This window comes from Bos javanicus, chromosome 3 (assembly GCF_032452875.1).
Source record: "Bos javanicus breed banteng chromosome 3, ARS-OSU_banteng_1.0, whole genome shotgun sequence".
NCBI classification, from domain to species: Eukaryota; Metazoa; Chordata; class Mammalia; order Artiodactyla; family Bovidae; genus Bos; species Bos javanicus.
The window spans coordinates 103,079,831-103,096,051 of NC_083870.1; the positions used below are offsets into that span (position 1 = coordinate 103,079,831).

Below are 16,221 nucleotides of genomic sequence, written 5' to 3' on the forward strand. Positions count from 1 at the left end.
TTCATCCCTCCTTTCACAGATGTTCATTGATTGTTTTCAGGCTCACACCTACTCCTAGCCCACGTCTTAGTGTCTCCGAGCCCTGGCCTTTGCCCATTCCCGCAAGAGTAAACCTCCAGTGTGGGAGCTGTTAAGCATCTGGCGCTGGGGTGTGCGACGGGACTCCCAGCAGACTCCCTCCCTCCTTCAGTTCCCTGCCTTACACCCATTCTGTCCAGAATCCTGACCCCTCTCCAGAGACCTGGGGGGACCGGGCTCTGTGCTCAGAGGTGTCCCACTCAGCTCACATTTTGTGGTTTCCTCCACCCTCTTCCACCAGCTTTCCATCTTCTAAGCACTGGCTTCAGTTTTCTTGGTTGCTAATGTTTCTCATTTATCTTTTAAAAAATCAATTTGTTGTCTTTTATCGGGGTCTAGAAGGCAGAGGAGATATTGTATACATTTAGTTTGCCATCTTTAACTGGAATTCTCTCGCTGGTTTATAAGATTAAGGATGTGGACTGGTGCACTTGGGCAGAAGGGAGAAACGTGAGACTCTGGACACAGAAATAGTCAGATCAAGGCTTAAAAGTGTCTTTATTTACCCGGGCAGCACACGCTTTGGGCATTAATGACAAGGATTGCCAGGGCTGAGGGATTACTACTTGTGGCGATCGTCTTCTCCCAAGCTCCACATTTTAGCCTTGTACAGAGTGATGTCTTTGTAGACCCTGAAGTGGTTCAGCCTGCGGTCGTCACGTTGTGCGTTGACCTAGAGAGGAGCAGGCAGATGTCAGAAAGAAGCCTGTGGGGAAGGGGGAAGACCTTGTCTTGTAGGGACCTGGACTTGACTCAGGTCCCAGTCTCCTGATGTGTGGCCCCTGGTGCTTTTTCTTGCTAAACCCTGTTTGTGAAATGAAGATGACATAATCAGAATTAAAAGACAAGTGCGACAGGAAGTTCTTCAAGTCTATTCAAAATCCTGTGTTTCTTTCTTAGGAACAGAAGCCCTATATCATTTAGGGAGATCATACTTTGCCAACAAAGGTCTGTCTAATCAAGGCTATAGTTTTTCCAGTGGTCATGTATGGATGTAAGAGTTGGACTATAAAGAAAGCTGAGCGCCAAAGAATTGATGCTTTTGAACTGTGGTGTTGGAGAAGACTCTTGAGAGTCCCTTGGACTGCAAGGAGATCCAACCAGTCCATCCTAAAGGAAATCAGTCCTGGGTGTTCATTGGAAGGACTGATGTTGAAGCTGAAACTCCAATACTTTGGCTACCTTATGTGAAGAGCTGACTCATTTGAAAAGACCCTGATGCTGGGAAAGGTTGAGGGCAGGAGGAGAAGGGGATGACAGAGGATGAGATGGTTAGATGGCATCACCGACTTGATGGACATGGGTTTGAGTGAACTCTGGGAGTTGGTGATGGACAGGGAGGCCTGGCGTGCTGCGGTTCATGAGGTCGCAAAGATTCGGACATGACTGAGTGACTGAACTGAACTGAACCGATGCTAAAGACTGCATTTCCCAGGCTCCTTGCACTTAGTGGTGCTTTTCCAATCAATGACACAAATATGTTACTAGCATTCACATTTTCCAGAGAAGGGGACAGAACTTGGAGATGTAGGTGACATGCCCGAGACCCCTCTACTAACAGCTGGGAGAGCAAACTCAGGCCATCTGTCATCAGCAAGCTTTGTTTAATCCACACTTGGCGGTATTCACTTTGTACCAGGCACTGTGTTCTAAGCACTGTCTTATCTAATCCTTGGAACAATTTTATGAGAGACATACTGGATTATCTCCATTGTACTAGGAGGAATCTTAGTCACAAAAGAGCTTAGTCACTTCCCAGGGTCACACAGCTAGTACATGGTAGCCAGAAAAGTCCAGGCATCTGGCTCCAAACTCTGTTTCCTTAACCACCGCTGGATTACCGCTGACCTTCCAAGTAAAGGAGACCCACTTACCAAAGGCTCAGAATCCCATCCAATCTCTTGACCTTCAGTCTGTGTCTCTGGGTATTTCTTTCTGGGTCCCTGGGCAGCGTGGTGGATAAGATTTAGAAACCTGGCTGGGAGATGAGGCAGGGGTGACAAAGGAGTCAGGTTTGGGGACCAATGAGAGATGCTGTGCCCTTGACTCTGGCACATCCTCCTGGCAGGCAGAGCACCAGCCTCAGAGGCTTGCCTAGACAAGACACAGGCATCTGGTTCTTCCACGCATCTCTCAACAAACATCTGTTGAGAACAAACTCTGTGCCAGGCACTGTTTGGGTCCTGGAGGCAGAGCAGAGTGAGATAGACATGGTTCCTGGTCTCCTGGTAATGTAGACTGGGTGAGGGGGTCAGGGGATGCAATATACAAGTATAAAAACAAACCCGACATGTACTCACTGCTGTATTTAAAGTGGGTAACCAACAAGGACCTACTGTATAGCACAGGGAACTCTGCTCAATGTCAGGTGACAGCCTGGGTGGGAGGGGAGTTTGGGGGATAATGGATACATGTATATGTGTGGCTGAGTTGCTCTGCTGTGCACCTGAAATACCACATTATTAATTGGTTATACTCCAATATAAAATGGAAAGTTAGAAATAAAAAGAAAAACAAACCGCGTAGAGGCAGGCAGTGATGGACACTGTGAAGAGGGGAGTAGGCTGGGGGCAGGGGGAGGCAGGGCTGGCTACTTAGGATGACGAGGGGAGGCCTCTCTGGATGCCTTGCCGGTGCCAGCCCTGAGAGAGGCAGAGGAGGAGCACATCACAGGCAGAAAGAACAAAGGCCCTGGGGCATGAGCAAGTTTGGGCAATGAAGCTGCAGAAGAGACAGTGAGGAGCTGGACTATAAGAAGTGAGGTCAGATCCTTCTGGATTGAAATCAGCATGGCTGTCAACACCAGGTATATTTCTAACTCTACACCTTAAGGACTTAAGTAGATTTCATTTTCTACCTTATCCAGTCTCTGTTTGAGGGAGGTAGTCTGACAAGGGGAGGAAGCTGGCTTGTAGTCAGACATTCATGGCCCTTCTACTACTAGCTTGACAGGTGGTTTAACTTCTCTGGGCCTCACTTTGCTCATCTGTAAAATGGGAGGAAGATATCTACCTCAGCAAGATGTTCGAGAATGGAATTAAAAAATAAAGGACTGGGCACTGGGCCGATCTAATCCTGAATACAAGGCGGCTTGTAATGAAGTCCTTACCACCTGCTTTTTTCCTTATTGCTACAAGTCCCCAGCTGGTATACTTTGCTCTAGCCAGGCTGGTGTCTCCACTACAGATGGAAATCTCACTTCCTTGTTCTCTATCAGTCTATTTCCTTGTCTGTCTCCACGATGCTGTGAAATCCTCACTCCTTCTGCCCACCCCCATTTCCCAACCCTTCCTCCATCAAACTCCACCCTAAGAAGGTAGAGGGGAAGGAGAAAAGCTTGTCAGCAGAGTTAGGCTTCCTATCAAGTATCTTCTTCCCCTATTCTTAAATGTGGCCCCACTTACCTGTATTATCACAGCCATGCCAAATACTCCCAGTTCTTGGCCATGCTGGTGTCTCATTTCTGTGCTTTCTCGTGTAACCAGAATGTCCTTCCACATTCTTCTGCACCTAACATACTCCACCTCACCTTCTCCAGGAGTACTTTCCAGAACTTTACTGTCTGAGGTGGGCACCTATTTCCCATGCTGCTGCCATCCCAATCTAGCTCTCTGTTTACCTGGGTATTTACATGTCTGTCTCTTTGCCTATGGTATGACATTCCCAGCCCCATTCTAGTGACTATCACCAGGTAATAATGAAAATAATATTAATAACATGTCCCGATCACTATGTACTACTTTTTTTTTAACGTAATACTATTTAACTTCAAAAACATTTCAGCATTCTAAACATACAAAAAAACAAACAAAAAACAGAACGTTGCAGATTGTGTTTAGTATAGAAGGTTCTTGAACTTTCACTGGTGCTGTGGCTCTTGGCTTTGCTGACAAGAGTTCTACGGTTTTTTTTTTTTTTTTTAAAAAACAGTTTAAAACTACCGCACTTCAACTAAAAAGGATCCAAAACACTTCTCATGCCAGCTGACCCCCGCCCCCTTTTCCACAGCTAAGAATGGCAGCAGGATGCTATGTCACTATATACAAAAACAAGCCAACCTGAAGCTAAACGGATGCCCACTGCGGTGTTCACAGGTCCAGCCCCACAGTGCACGCCCTGAGCCTGCCCCTCCAGAAGGCATCACCCCCACAGCCTCCACACCAAGCAAGGAGCTTGACGTCAAGAGTGTGCCTTGGTTGCTTCTTTTTACAAACTATAGATATGTACAGTTGAGAACTCGGGATTTCTAGCCAATGACCATAGAATTAACACACCACCTTACAGATTAAAAAAAAAAAAGTGCGAGAAACATCTTTAAGCCTTGTCACACCAACAGCAAAGTGCACAGAGTGAGGAGAACATGAGAGCCTTTTTGTTTTAAAAATGTTTGGATATATGTACAACTTTGATACAGTTTCCAGGTGCTCCAGATACCCACGGCCACTTCCTGTAAACTGCTGGCAATTACTAGAGCACTTGGAGAGACTACGATAGATCATGATCCAATCGGGTAGTTAAACCTAATGAGGGCAACAGACACGTCTTGGATGAGAGGTGTGTCAATCACAGCACTCCCTGCTCTAAGGTATTCACAAGGAGACAGATCAACAGCTTTTAAAATTTATCCTCCTCCTCCCCTTCTTCCTTCTCCTCCTCTTTGTCTTCCTTTTCCACTTTTTTCCAGGCAACTTTATCAGGACCTTTGGCGCCATCAACTTCCATTTAGACCTAGTCTGCGACATCCTTCTCATACTTCTCCTCCAGTTTTGCTGCCTGGTTGATGTATGGCTGCTTCTCCCTGTCACTTAAGTTATTCCACATCTCGCCTAGCTTCCTTGCCACGTCTCTAATAGAGATGCCAGGGTTTATAGACTTGATCTTGGGGCAGAATTCAGAGCAGAATAGGAAAAATCCAGATGGTGGTCTCTTGGAGGCATTAGGGTCCCTCTTCTTCTTGCCTCCCTTAGCTGGTCCGTAATCCTTCATTTATCGATCATAGCACATTTTATCCACCTCTGCCATTTCATTGAATTTAGACTTCTCTTACCTCTCGGAGCATTTCTTGGAAAACACAGCAAATTTGACAGGGACCTCAAAACAGGGACAGGGTTTTTCTTATGTTCCTCTCTGCGCGTCTGCACAAAGAAGACATAAGCAGTCATCTTGCCCTTTGATTTCTTGGGATCACCTTTAGCCATCTTGACTGTATTGTTTGCTAGTCTGGGCAGCGTGGGGCCCTAGATACTGTTTTAAACACTTGCAATATATTGTTTAATTCTCACAACATCTCTAAGAAATAGGTTCAGAAATGTTAAAAAAAAAAAAAAAGTGCCCAAAGTCACACAGTTAATGAATGGCAGAACCAGGATTTGAACTCAGTTAGTAGAACTCCAGAACCTGTGCTTGTTATCAGCTAAGTATTGGATGGATGAACAAATGTAATGTCAGGGCCATGAGGAGCATGTTTTTTGGCTTGACAGTTAATAAACTGGCAGTTTTGAAAATGCTGGTTTCTCGTGAGTTTTGTCAGTATGAGTTCAGCTTTCAGATGATCAAACAGAGGACTGAGGCCTGCCCTAAGGAACCACTACCCTGAGAGTCTCCCAGCCAGCTGCCTCGGTCTCTGTCTCAACATCATTCTCAAATCCTGGACTTACCATCTGCAGGTTCTTCCAGGTTATCATGCCAAGACATGGGCTTTCTGGCGATTGTGTGAACTGGAGAAAAACAGCATCATAGGTTTAAGTTAAAAAAGTTTCTCCCTGGCCTTTCTAAGACACTCCCTATGCTGGGTACCCATTTAGCATTTTTTGAGTGTCTGTCCAATGTCAGATATTACGCTGGGCACTAGGGCATAGGATCTTCAAGGACCTCACAATCTGAGAGGCACTGTCCTGATGATGGCCACCAGCTATGTGTGGAGACTTGAATTTGAGTAATTTAAATTTAATACAATTAAAAATCAGTCCCACAGCTGCATTTCAAGTGATCAACAGCCACATATGGCTACTGGCTGCCATTCAGATCAGCACAGACAGAGAACATTTCCATTATCTCGGAATGGTCTCTTGGACAGACTGATCTATGGAGCTGCAGATGTATCAGGCAGCCAGAGATAGTGATATATACCCAGGAGGCCATGTGGTACCAGGTGGAGGATGCACAGACATCTATTCAGCTCATAATTACTGATGCAGTGGAGGTAGGGCTGTGAACAAGACAGAGAAGGTCCCTGTTCTCCCCGAGCTTTCACTCTACTTGTGGTGATGCTCAATAAACAGATGTATAATATCAGGCAAATATAAGTAAGATGTGCAACCACATAGAGCACATTATATGGATAAACCCATGTTGATGGTGGGGCACAGTGTGGGTGATGTGTCTCTAAAGACAGACAGAGGAGCAGAGTCCTGAATAAACTTGCTGTGTGAGATACATGGGGAAGATCCAAGAGTGAGCTTGGTGAGTTAGAGAAATATCAAGAAGCAGAGTAATTCTGGTGGAGGGAGCTAGGTGGAATGGAGTAGTAAGTGAGCAGAGGCAAGAAGGAACCAGTGGTCTCCATGTGTTTTATCCCTATCTCCTACCAGTAAAAAAACACAAAAACTTCCACATGTGTATATTGATATAGTCTCTATGCACTATTGTCCTATATTAACAAAGCATCATTTCTTTCTTTATACATAAGTATAATGATAAGTAAAAATTCTAATATTTCCTCACTTAATCCCAATGGATCATATTAATCATGTGCCTGACGATTGTGAGCTGAGAGACCAAGCACCTTTCCTAGGAAGCCTGGACACTGCTGGAAGGGATTATGAAAATTGTTGAAATGGGCCAAGCTTAAACAGAATTGGATGTTAAGTGGTTTTCTTGAAATTAGTAGTTGGAGGATCCAGAGGAAAACCAGGTTATCATAAGCAAAATGAAGATATACATTTTCTGTACTCTCATCCCCCACCCCCAACCCCCAAAGGTAAGTATGTGAGGAGGTGGTTATGCTTAAATAAATGACTGTCCTAATTATTTCACTGTATAAATGTATATTTAAATGTCACATGGTATGCATTGGAGGAGGAAATGGCAACCCACCCCAGTATTCTTGCCTGGAGAATCCCAGGGATGGGGGAGCCTGGTGGGCTGCCTTCTACAGGGTTGCACAGAGTCTGACACGACTGAAGCGACTTAGCAGCAGCAGCAGCAGCATACCTTAACTATATGCAAATCTTATTTTAAAATAATGACAATCCATTTCTTCTACACAGCTGGGCTGCAGTGGACTACAGCTAATCAGGTCCAGGACTGGGAGGTCTTTTCCCATTGGAAAAGACCCTGATGCTAGGAAAGATTGAAGGCAGGAGGAGAAGGGGATGACAGAGGATAAGATGGTTGGATGGCATCCCTGACTCCACGGACATGAGTTTGAGCAAGCTCCAGGAGTTGGTGAAGGACAAGGAGGCCTGGTGTCGCAAAGATTCGGACATGACTGAATGACAAATGACAAGGGCTGGAGGAGAATTCAGAAAGAAGAGAAAGTGAAGAGATGGGGGAATAGCATGGTGATTTAGGAATTCCACGCATTCAGATATGGTGGGACAGAAAAGAGCCTGTGGATGCTGCAGAATAGACACTAAAATGTTTATTAAAGGAACAGGGTGCGGGTAAAGGGGAGTTGGGATAAAGCTGAGTGAGCAGCAGAACCACATCCACAGGGGCCTTACGTTCTGATCAGGGTAAACCTCAGCTCAGAAGCTGTGGGGCCTCTGAGACAGCTCTCACCAGCCATGGTATAGGGGAGGGTTGGAGGGTTGGGCCTGGAGGGAGAAAGAGAGTTAGGAAAGCATCAGATCAATGCAGGCAGGAGTGAGGAGGGCCCTGCTGAGGCTTCAGAGGCCAGATGGAGAGAGGGCGGAGCTAAGTGAGGATTCGCAGTCTTGCGCGATGGCGTCTCCCATTGAGGCAGGAACGTGGGAACCCTCCTGTGAGAGAAACGCTAAGGAAAGGAACAGTACGGTGCCTACTGAGCTGTGTGGAGTGAGAGAGAGAGAGACTGCGGATGACTCCCGGCTTCTAACTAGGGAGAGAAGAGTGGCTGTGGTGCCTTGTGCTTAAAACAAGATCTTCTGGAGCAGCCACAGGTGGGAGAGGGGTGCGGGATGAACCAGGGAAAGGGAGCTGGGAGGTGGTTGTGGACGTGGGTCTGGGTCTCCATTTGAGACTCTGTGGCCTTTAGAGGGAGCTGATGTTACAGGACCAGATGAAACTGGCCCAGGAATGTGCAAAGGGAGAAGAGTTGGGGTGGGGCCATTTAATTAGGGGGCATTTAATTAATTGGGCCTTGAGTCTGTGCCCCTTAAATTTTCTGAAGGTCCTCAGACAATATAAGAAGATGGAAAGAAATCCTTTAACTTATCAACAACAAACCAAAACACACGCAAAACACAAAACCCTGCAAAATATTTCAAAAGCAAATTTATAAAGAACCTTTCAAATTCGTTACAATAAAATATTTAATCAGGATGTGGATGCATTTTAATACATCTGTTTGATGTGATGGGGAATGAGACCCCCTCCCCAACCCCAAAGTCATAGTTCTGAAATGTTGAGAATAGGGGCGAGGTCAGAGGAGGTGTCTCTTACTGGGCTCCACCCTGCACCCCCTGCCCCGCACACCTGCCGGCTCCTTCCCTCTTTTCCTCCCTCTGTCCGGTAGCGCCCCTCACCCTTGCGGAGTGGATTCACGTGATACTGCGTGTAGAGTTTCTGGGTTCGTAGCTCTTTGAGGTACAGTTCCCGCAGGATCTGGTTCTGGTGGACCTCATCTGCGATCGCTTTCTCCTTCTGGTGTCCAGCCATGGCCTTGGCTCTGCTGTGTCCGGTCAGTACAGCGCCGCCTCACCTCGCCAGACGCTCACCAGGTGCCAGGCCAAAGGCTGTTTCCAGGCAACAGAGTCCCAAGCCGGCTCCAGGCAACCGGTCCTAGCTCACCCGCCTCCCTTAGACCTCGCTCCTGCTCGCCCATCCCCCAGCCCCAAATCTTAGAACGCCCTCTTTGGGCGCTCAACCCACCTCCCCCAGCTTCTCAGGACATATCTAGCCTGGTTACAGAACCGCTGCCCGACACTTGCAGAAAACAGACTCGCCATGAAGTGACCAGTCAATCCTAGAGGAAATCAGTCCTGAGTATTCATTGGAAGGACTGATTCTGAAGCTGAAACTCCAATCCTTTGGCCACCTGATGCCAGGAACTGACTCACTGGAAAAAACCCTGATGCTGGGAAGGATTGAAGGCAGGAGGAGAAGGGGATGACAGAGGATGAGATGGTTGGATGACATCACCGACTCAACAGACTTGAGTTTGAGGAAGCTCTGGGAGTTGATGATGGACAAGGAAGCCTGGCTGCTGCAGTCCATGGGGTTGCAAACAGCTGGACACAATGAGCGACTGAACTGAATGATAAAGTGACAGACCCAAGATGTAATGGGCTTAGGATTCAGCCTCACCTTGACTAGTCATTTCCTGAAAAATATTTTGGAAGGAGTAAGAAACCTCTCTACATTAAAGCACATGTCCAAAATTGAGACCCTCTATGTTTATCTCTGCATATAAGTTAAATAAGCAGGGTGACAATATACAGCCTTGACGTACTCCTTTTCCTATTTGGAACCAGTCTGTTGTTCCATGTCCAGTTCTAACTGTTGCTTCCTGACCTGCATATAGGTTTCTCAAGAGGCAGGTCAGGTGGTCTGCTATTCCCATCTCTTTCAGAATTTTCCACAGTTTACTGTGATCCACACAGTCAAAGTCTTTGGCATAGTCAATAAAGCAGAAATATGTTTTTCTGGAACTCTCTTGCTTTTTCTATGATCCCGTGGATGTTGGCAATTTGATCTCTGGTTCCTCTGCCTTTTCTAAAACCAGCTTGAACATCAGGAAGTTCACGGTTCATGTATTGCTGAAGCCTGGCTTGGAGAATTTTGAGCATTACTTTACTAGCATGTGAGATGAGTGCAATTGTGCAGTAGTTTGAGCATTCTTTGGCATTGCCTTTCTTTGGGATTGGAATGAAAACTGACCTTTTCCAGTCCTGTGGCCACTGCTGAGTTTTCCAAATTTGCTGGCATATTGAGTGCAGTGCATGATGCTTTCACAGCATCATCTTTCAGGATTTGAAATAGCTCAACTGGAATTCCATCACCTCCACTAGCTTTATTCATAGTGATGCTTTCTAAGGCCCAACTGACTTCACATTCCAGGATGTCTGGCTCTAGGTGAGTGATCACACCATTGTGATTATCTGGGTCGTGAAGATCTTTTTTGTACAGTTCTTCTGTGTATTCTTGCCACCTCTTCTTAACATCTTCTGCTTCTGTTAGGTCCTTACCATTTCTGTCCTTTATCGAGCCCATCTTTGCATGAAATATTCCCTTGGTATCTCTGATTTTCTTGAAGAGATCTCTAGTCTTTCCCATTCTGTTGTTTTCCTCTATTTCTTTGCACTGATCCCTGAGGAAGGCTTTCTTATCTCCCCTTGCTATTCTTTGGAACTCTGCATTCAAATGGGAATATCTTTCATTTTCTCCTTTGCTTTTCACTTCTCTTCTTTTCACAGCTATTTGTAAGGCCTCCTCAGATAGCCATTTTGCTTTTTTGCATGTCTTTTCCATCAAGACAGGGTCTTGATCCCTGTCTCCTGTACAATGTCACGAACCTCCGTCCATAGTTCATCAGGCACTCTGTCTATCAGATCTAGTTCCTTAAATCTATTTCTCACTTGCACTGTATAATCATAAGGGATTTGATTTAGGTCATACCTGAATGGTCTAGTGGTTTTCCCTACTTTCTTCAATTTAAGTCTGAATTTGGCAACAAGGAGTTCATGATCTGAGCCACAGTCAGCTCCTGGTCGGACACGACTGAGCGACTGAACTAAACTGAACTGATGTTTATCTAAGAAACATGGAGAGGTTTCCCATGCATAAAGACATTCCTCCCCATATCACCCCTATGATAAATAACATAGACAGGATAACCCTTTCTTAACCCTAAAAGTAACTTAGGAACTTTACAGTTTATTTATTTAAATTTTTAAAGTTGTGGTAAAATACACATAGAATTTGCCATCTGAACCACTTTTAAGTATTGTAGTTCACCACTGTGAAGTATAGTCACACTGTGTGAAACTCATCTCCAGAAAGTTTTTATATCCATTAAACAACTCCCCATTGCCTCCTCCCTTTAGCCCTTGGTGGCCATCATTTTACTTTTTCTATGAATTTTACTCCTCTAGATACCTTATTTAATACAGTTTATATTAAAAAAAAAAGACTAAAAGTAGCCCTAGCATAAAGAAAGGAGCCACCCCTGGTTTTAGGAAGCACCTAAATGCTGACTCCAGAGCCTGTGGTCTTCCCCCCAAGTACATTCCATCTATCCACTCATCCATCCCTCCATCCAGAACGGTGTGTTCCCGGTAAATTTAGGTTTGGAGACACAGTGCTGAACATGACAGATGGGTGGACATGTCTGCAGTTTCCTAAGCTCAGCAAGCAACATCATGATCCTTGCTTTAGCTCCTGTTGCTCCATCTCCTTGGCCTGGAAGGCTCTTTTCCCTGTTGTCTGTCTGGGGAACAATTGCCTAATGTTTATAATGAGCTCACATGTAATTTTCTTTCAAAAACTTTTCCAAACTGTATAGCCCCTAGTCCAATTTTTCTTCGTGCCATGCTCAACTTCAACTCTGTAGTTCTAGAATACTAAACTTATTTTATAGATCTAAGTTACTTGAGAATAAGAAATGTGTCTGGCCATCTCTGAATTACCAGTACCTGGCACAGTATGTACAGATGCAGGCTTTTGGTAAATGTTTGCTGGCTGACTGGATGTCCAACCAGATGGCACTGTGATTTTCTTTGCTTACACCATTATATAAACCTTTACATCATGCTGAAATGCAAACAGATTTCATTGTACCTGGCTGAGTTGGAGAAGAACCTCTGTTACTTGTCACTGTGATTCATGCCTGGGTCCCTTTTTCTATCAAGAGTCTAACAACTTCCTGAGGTCTTCAGTTCAGGTCAGTTCAGTCGCTCAGTTGTGTCTGACTCTTTGTGACCCCATGGACTGCAGCACGCCAGGCTTCCCTGTTCATCACCAACTCCCAGAGCTTGCTCAAACTCATGTCCTTCGAGTCGGTGATGCCATCTAACCACCTCATCCTCAGTCATCCCCTTCTCCTCCTGCCTTCAATCTTTCCCAGCATCAGGGTCTTTTCCAATGAGTCAGCTCTTCACATCAGGTGGCCAAAGGATTGGAGTTTCAGCTTCAGCATCAGCCCTTCCAATGAATATTCAGGATTGATTTCCTGAATATTGACTGGTATTTAGTATTGACTGGTTTGATCTCCTTGCAGTCCAAGGGACTCTCAAGAGTCTTCTCCAACACCACAGTTCAAAAGCATCAATTCTTCGGTGCTCAGCTTTCTTTATAGTCCAACTCTCACATCCATATGTGACTACTGGAAAAACCAGAGCTTTGACTAGATGGACCTTTGTTGGCAAAGTAATGTCTCTGTTTTTTAATATGCTGTCTAGGTTGGTCATAGCTTTTCTTCCAAGGAGCAAGCATCTTTTAATTTCATGGCTGCAGTCACCATATGCAGTGATTTTGGAGCTCAGAAAAATAGTCTGTCACTGTTTCCATTGTTTCCTCATCTATTTACTATGAAGTGATAGGACCGGATGCCATAATCTTAGTTTTCTGAATGTTGAGTTTTAAGCCAGCTTTTTCATTCTCTTTCACTTTCATCAAGAAACTCTTTAGTTCCTCTCTTCACTTTCTGCCATAAGGGTAGTATCATCTGTGTATCTGATGTATATTTCTCCCAGCAATCTTGATTCTAGCTTGTGCTTCATCCAACCTGGCATTTAGCATGATGTACTCTGAATATAAGTTAAATAAGCAGGGTGATAATATACACCCTTGACATACTCCTTTCCCAATTTGGAACCAGTCTGTTTTTGTTAGGATTTTTATTGGTGTCTAAAGAGTATTGATTAAATTACAATGAAGGCAAAACACAGATAATAGTAAGATAACCAGAGTCTGCTCATGGCTAAAAACATCATCATAGAAAAGGACTTCTGCAAAGAACTGAACTTACTTTCAAGCTGAATATTGTTTGGCCATCATCTTGAATTCACTAGATCCACCAGGTTAAGCCTTCTGGGAATCCACAATCCTGGCAATTCTGAACTGTATCAGGTCTGTCCTGGTAGTAGAGAAATAATCTCTCCAGGATAAGATCTGTGAGTCAGCAGGTCTGGTTGAGATTGGCTGGAGTGTTGGTGAAGACCAGAGTCCAAAGGACTAAAAGAAGGGGCAGTAGGGGCAGTAGGGGCACAGATAAAGGAGTAACAGGAAAGGGGAGCAAGACGAACAGGGTGGTAAGCAGTTGATATGAAAGAGACAGGGAAAGAGTTGGGCGTGGATGTCATTAAGGTGGGGTGGCAGGAAGGGGTGACGCTAGTCAGAGAAGGGAGATGGGTAGGCCTGAAGTGTGAAGGGGGTGGATGGGGCTGCGCAGTAGGCTGAGGGCTAAAAGACTGAGGATACAGGGAGGAAGGAGCTTTGGGTAATGAGAGCAAGAAGGAACAGAAAGAGGAGGTGGAAGCTGAGCGTGAGATGGGGAAACTGGAGGTAGAAAAAATGACAAATGACTGCTTTTTTGTCATTGTTTCAATGGCATATTTCTAGTTATTCATCTTGTGAAAATAAACTGGCAGAAGCTCACACCTGCTCCAGAACCTATCTGATACACTACCACTGGCACCACCCCATGTTGGAATGCCCATTATGAAGCGTACATACTCCTCCCTTTGGAGCCAATAAGAAGAGTCCGCCAACCAGAGCAATGGTCTCAGTTTCTAGGTTGAAGAGTGGTTATGGGAAATGGCAAAGAGGATAAATGGAGTTATAATATTAGCCCCTATTTCTTGGGATAACATACAGTTTTGCCCTCAGTAGGCAGAGATTGATCCAAGGGCTAGGATAGACTTGGGAGTTGGGAGAATGGATCTAAAGCAGAAATGGTCAAAGTGGGGGAGACGTCAATGCCCCCATGTATTTAACTTACTACATTTTACAAAGCCTTCTCACATCATTTATATCACTCCGTGAAGATGAGGTAATCAGAGTAGGTGACAAAGCAGGTATAAACTAGAATATGGGGCAAACGTCAGGAGGTAGGGGGCATGCAAGAGGGAGCACGGAATGACACAGAATACTGACAGTCAGCATGACCCCTTCCCATGTTTCAGGACAGAATCTTGTAGGGGTGCTTTCAAGCAGAACTTTACAATATAGCTTGCCTCTTGGTCCTTGTGGTTCCTTGGTGTTTTGCCTGACTCTCATATGGAATCAGAGACACAGGGGCAAAGCTGACAGGATGACTGCCCAGTCCTGAGTGCCTAATGACTAGGTTTGGACTTTCCTGTTCACTGCCCAAGGCACCTAAATCAGGTGATTTAGGAGGCTGCTGCAACTCCCATTTTCATCTGTCTAATTTAGCAGTTCTCTCTGCTTAGCAGTCCTGGTTTCTTTGATCACCGTCCAGATCATAATTCCATTTGGTCACCTATTCTCTTTTATAACACTGTATTCTGAGTGTTCTCTCTGACCCAATATCCTTGCCTCCCATGTTTCACACAACTTTTCATTGTCCTCTCTGGAAATCTAGCTACAGGACTGGGAAACTTCCCTATTTCCTCGACTGTTTCTTCATTGTTCGCATCTGCCAGCTTTAACTGTCACCTGGATCTCCCTTGAGGACATTGTTTCCCTTGTATATCTCTTAGGTAGAGATGGCTCATTCTCTCAGACTCTTAAGATGCTTCAGGGTGGGAATGAGGTGTATTCTCCTTGTTCCTTTTGACTCCTTCTAAACCATTATTCCTCTCTTCCAATTAGAACATCCCTTGCTCTTTAGAAACTGGTGCTACCCAGCAGCATTTCCCTGGTACTTTCACCTTCAGATCTCCTGGATACTCTTTTTCTATGAAAATTTTGTACTTGTTGTAAAGTCAGTTTTGAGTCCATCGTCCTTAAGGACTCTAGTGTCTATGTAGATGACCCCACTCAAAGCTCTGGCCTCTCTTTCCTTTGATTTATTTATCATTAAAGTTCATAACCAACACTCTACTTTCAGCCACCCGTGGTCATACCTGATCTTTTCCATTACTCAAGAATTATCTGGGGACTCTCCTGGTGGTCCAGTGGTTAAGAATCCACCGTCCAATGCAGGAGACATGAGTTTGATTCCTGGTCAAGGAACTGAGATCCCACATGCTGCAGGACAACTAAGCCTGTGCGCTGCAACTACTGAGGAGGTGGGCCTCCAAATACAGAGGCCGCGTGCTCTGGAGCCTGGCTGCCACCACAAGAGAGAAGCCTGCACACCTCCTCAACAAAGATCCCCATGTTGCAACTAAGACCAAACACAGCCAAAAATAAATAAATATTTTTTTAAAAAGTAAACAATTATCCCACTTTTGAAATCACTTGTTCGGACATTGTATTCTCTGACACTGCTTCCTGCTCTTACATTGTAATCATTCCATTTTTCCCACTTCCCTGGGGCCAGTGATTCACTGACTCTTACTTTGTTTTAATCTGTGAACTCTGATTTCCCTGATTTTATTTCTCTCCTTACCCACTTCAGAATCTATGATTCAAAATGTCAATGACTTTCTTACCCTAGTTCTAAACTCTCCTGCCAGAATATCTTTTTATTGCATTTTCTTGAGTGGGGTACCCCTACCTGAGTGATTCCAACTATTTGACTTGCTTGTGTTGCTGAATGCTACTGGAAAAAATTTTTATACAACCTGGAATATTGGTACTAAATTAATAGTCTGACTTCAACTGTATGCTAAACAATATCCACAAAAACCAATACCCATGAGAATGTTCATGTTGAGAATGTTTGCTTATTAGAGTAAACAAATGGAAAACAGCACATATAAGTATAAATAAGGATTTAAATAAATTATACCACAGTCACACCATGGGGTATGAAAAGGAAATATCCAGAGGCAAAAAATAAAGAGATGTAAAGCCTTTAGGTGTTAGTATGGCAGT

At 44.7% G+C, this 16,221-nt stretch overlaps 1 protein-coding gene across 3 annotated transcripts; it reads right to left on the bottom strand.

The window, feature by feature from the left end:
* Positions 1-559: 559 nt before the first annotated feature.
* On the bottom strand, positions 560-13,901 carry CFAP144 (cilia and flagella associated protein 144). Of its 3 annotated transcripts, none has more exons than XM_061412263.1 (5): positions 13,247-13,901; positions 8,805-9,014; positions 5,736-5,795; positions 1,953-2,056; positions 560-883 (listed from the first exon to the last, which is right to left on the bottom strand). In XM_061412263.1, exons 2-5 carry the CDS (start codon positions 8,935-8,937, stop codon positions 773-775), a joined length of 408 nt encoding a protein of 135 aa, XP_061268247.1. In that variant the 5' UTR covers positions 8,938-9,014; positions 13,247-13,901; the 3' UTR covers positions 560-772. The 3 variants fall into 3 exon arrangements, with proteins under 3 accessions (XP_061268247.1, XP_061268245.1, XP_061268246.1); XM_061412261.1 differs by having other exon boundaries at positions 560-751; positions 13,247-13,895; XM_061412262.1 differs by lacking the exon at positions 13,247-13,901 and adding an exon at positions 12,058-12,149 and having other exon boundaries at positions 560-751.
* Between the last annotated feature and the right edge of the window lie 2,320 nt (positions 13,902-16,221).

Coding starts and splice junctions, on each gene's coding strand:
- CFAP144 (XM_061412263.1), bottom strand. CDS start 8,937: ATGGCTGGACACCAGAAGGAGAAAGCGATCGCAGATGAGGTCCACCAG. Junction 5,796..8,804: donor CGTGAATCCACTCCGCAAGG/GTGAGGGGCGCT, acceptor GTTTTTCTCCAG/TTCACACAATCGCCAGAAAG. Junction 884..1,952: donor GATGGGATTCTGAGCCTTTG/GTAAGTGGGTCT, acceptor TTTCACAAACAG/GGTTTAGCAAGAAAAAGCAC.